The sequence below is a fragment of the Bos mutus genome, chromosome 1 (genome assembly GCF_027580195.1).
Source record: "Bos mutus isolate GX-2022 chromosome 1, NWIPB_WYAK_1.1, whole genome shotgun sequence".
NCBI lineage: Eukaryota > Metazoa > Chordata > Mammalia > Artiodactyla > Bovidae > Bos > Bos mutus.
In genome coordinates, this window is record NC_091617.1 from 114,149,433 (window position 1) to 114,151,505 (window position 2,073).

At 37.9% G+C, this 2,073-nt stretch overlaps 1 protein-coding gene across 1 annotated transcript; it reads right to left on the bottom strand.

Annotated features, from left to right (window-relative positions):
• Positions 1-690: 690 nt before the first annotated feature.
• LOC102266184 (SKA complex subunit 2) lies at positions 691-1,332 on the bottom strand. The gene has a single exon (XM_005898377.3). The coding sequence runs from the start codon at positions 1,299-1,301 to the stop codon at positions 936-938; it is 366 nt and encodes a 121-aa protein (XP_005898439.2). The 5' UTR covers positions 1,302-1,332; the 3' UTR covers positions 691-935.
• Between the last annotated feature and the right edge of the window lie 741 nt (positions 1,333-2,073).

Genomic DNA, 2,073 nt, shown 5'->3' on the forward strand with positions numbered 1-2,073 from the left:
CCACACAGATGACATACAATAAAAATAACAAAACTATTATTGATAGCTTGTGAGGAGTCCATTTGTGACAGAATTTTTTCTACATTTTATTCACCTTTTAATTTTCCATTTCTTGCTAACACTTGACATTTTACTTGACATATTTCTTATTTTGTTGACTTTGCCACTCAGCAGAGCAAATACAGCACAGCATCCATCTTTTGAATTGTGCACAAAGTAAAAATACTCTGATCCAAAACAGACAATGGTAATTTTTTCTTTTATTTAGGAACAATGCAACTTGATATAAAACTCTTGAGGAGGAATTGGAAATTAGAATTGAGTGATAGCAGAGATACTAAGAAAGGGGGGTGGGGAATGACAGCAAACTAAGGAAATAAATGACACTCTGGTTAGAAAATTAGAGAACATTGCCAAACTCACCCTGAGAGTAATGTGCCTACTGACCATTTCAGCACTGAAATTGAAAACAGAATGTAGAAAGCCCAGAGACAACTGATAAAATGTTTCATTCAACTCCTGAGAACATCTGGGAAGACAATGGCTTCTCTAATGGGAACATGAAAACAGGAGGAACTCTTAGCTGAAACAATCACTAAGCTCATAAATTAGTAGAAGTCTTATTTACTTATTTTACCATAGAGATAAAAAGAACTTTATTGAATGAAGTTATTGTATATCTCATTCAGTTTCTTTTTTTTTTTTTAAATCTCTTTATTTCCATTCTGCCCCTTTGGCTGAACTTTATTAATACAATATCTGCCCTTCTCTTGTATCCCCCTCTTCTGTGGAAGGCATCACTATCCAGTCACCCAAGCCAAATCTCCTTTGTCATCTCCCGACCAATAGTCATCAATGTTAACAAGACATCTTCCTAAATTTCTGGGATTGATTTCTTCCCCATTAGAGTTCCTTTTGGCAAGTCCATTTCTTCTTCATAAGTCTGACATGTGAGCTCTTAATTGCTCTGCCGCAGTTTTCTCTTCTTCAGTCAGTGGTAACAACTCCAGGTCTGTTTCCTTCTGCAGTTCTTGTATCAAGGTCATAGTCTTATTGAAAGTAGCACAAATGCGGCTCTTAGTCTCTTTCTGCTCCACAGCAGTTGGTTTAAAGCGAACATGCAAAGTTTGATATCGAGACTTTATTGCTGACAATTCCTTTAAAAGTGTAACTGGATTTTTCTTGCCTGCTGAATCAGGATAATTAGTCTTGATTTCATATTCCAGCCTGTACTGAATGTAGTCCAGATCAGAGTCAGCTTTCTGGAACATCAGTTCCAGCTTATCGACCTCCGCCTCCATGTTGAATAGTTCATCATTCAGTTTCTTAAGTTTTAGAAGAGAAAGAATGATCTGCAGTAGTCAAGCTACTTGCCCAAGTGAAGTGGAACTAGAACCCTTGTCTGCTGACGTCTAGTGAGATGGCCTTTCCACGTATTATTGGATGTAGAGTCCTTTGAAAAGGATTATTTAGGCTCCCAGCTTCAGTGCCCGTTTGAACTGAATAATACTGGAAACATAGCAAAACGAAATCTGTGGAAGCTAGCTGAGAGAAAACAATAGCTTCCTATATTTCTATTACAAAACAAGGAGGGTCTAAAACCAAGTATCTATGTTCACCTCAGAAAGATAGGAAACGGAGAGCAAATTAAACCAAAATTGAATGGAAAGAAGGAAGGAAGGAAGGTGGAAATAGCTGCTTTAGGTCTCACATCTGGTTCGTGTAGGAGTTTCCATGTGTTGATCTGCCAATTATTTTTCCCTTGAGGTTTTCTCATGATGTCCTGGTTTTTTGCATGTTGAATATTTCTGGATTGTATCCTGGACATTTTTAATATCATGTTACAAGACAATCCTGTAACAGTCCACTGGAGGATATTGATTTGTTGTGGTGGTTGATTCACAAGGCAATTTTCCTATTATGCTGAAACTTGAAGTTCTGTCTTATCTTCCATGGATAGCGTTCCAATGTCAGCTGAGTTGTCAAAGCCTCTGCCATGTTGCTTCTGGTCTATCCCACATCCGGACAGCTCAGGGCCAAGCAGACAACTAGTATCAGTTCGTACATATAACT

Coding starts and splice junctions, on each gene's coding strand:
- LOC102266184 (XM_005898377.3), bottom strand. CDS start 1,301: ATGGAGGCGGAGGTCGATAAGCTGGAACTGATGTTCCAGAAAGCTGAC.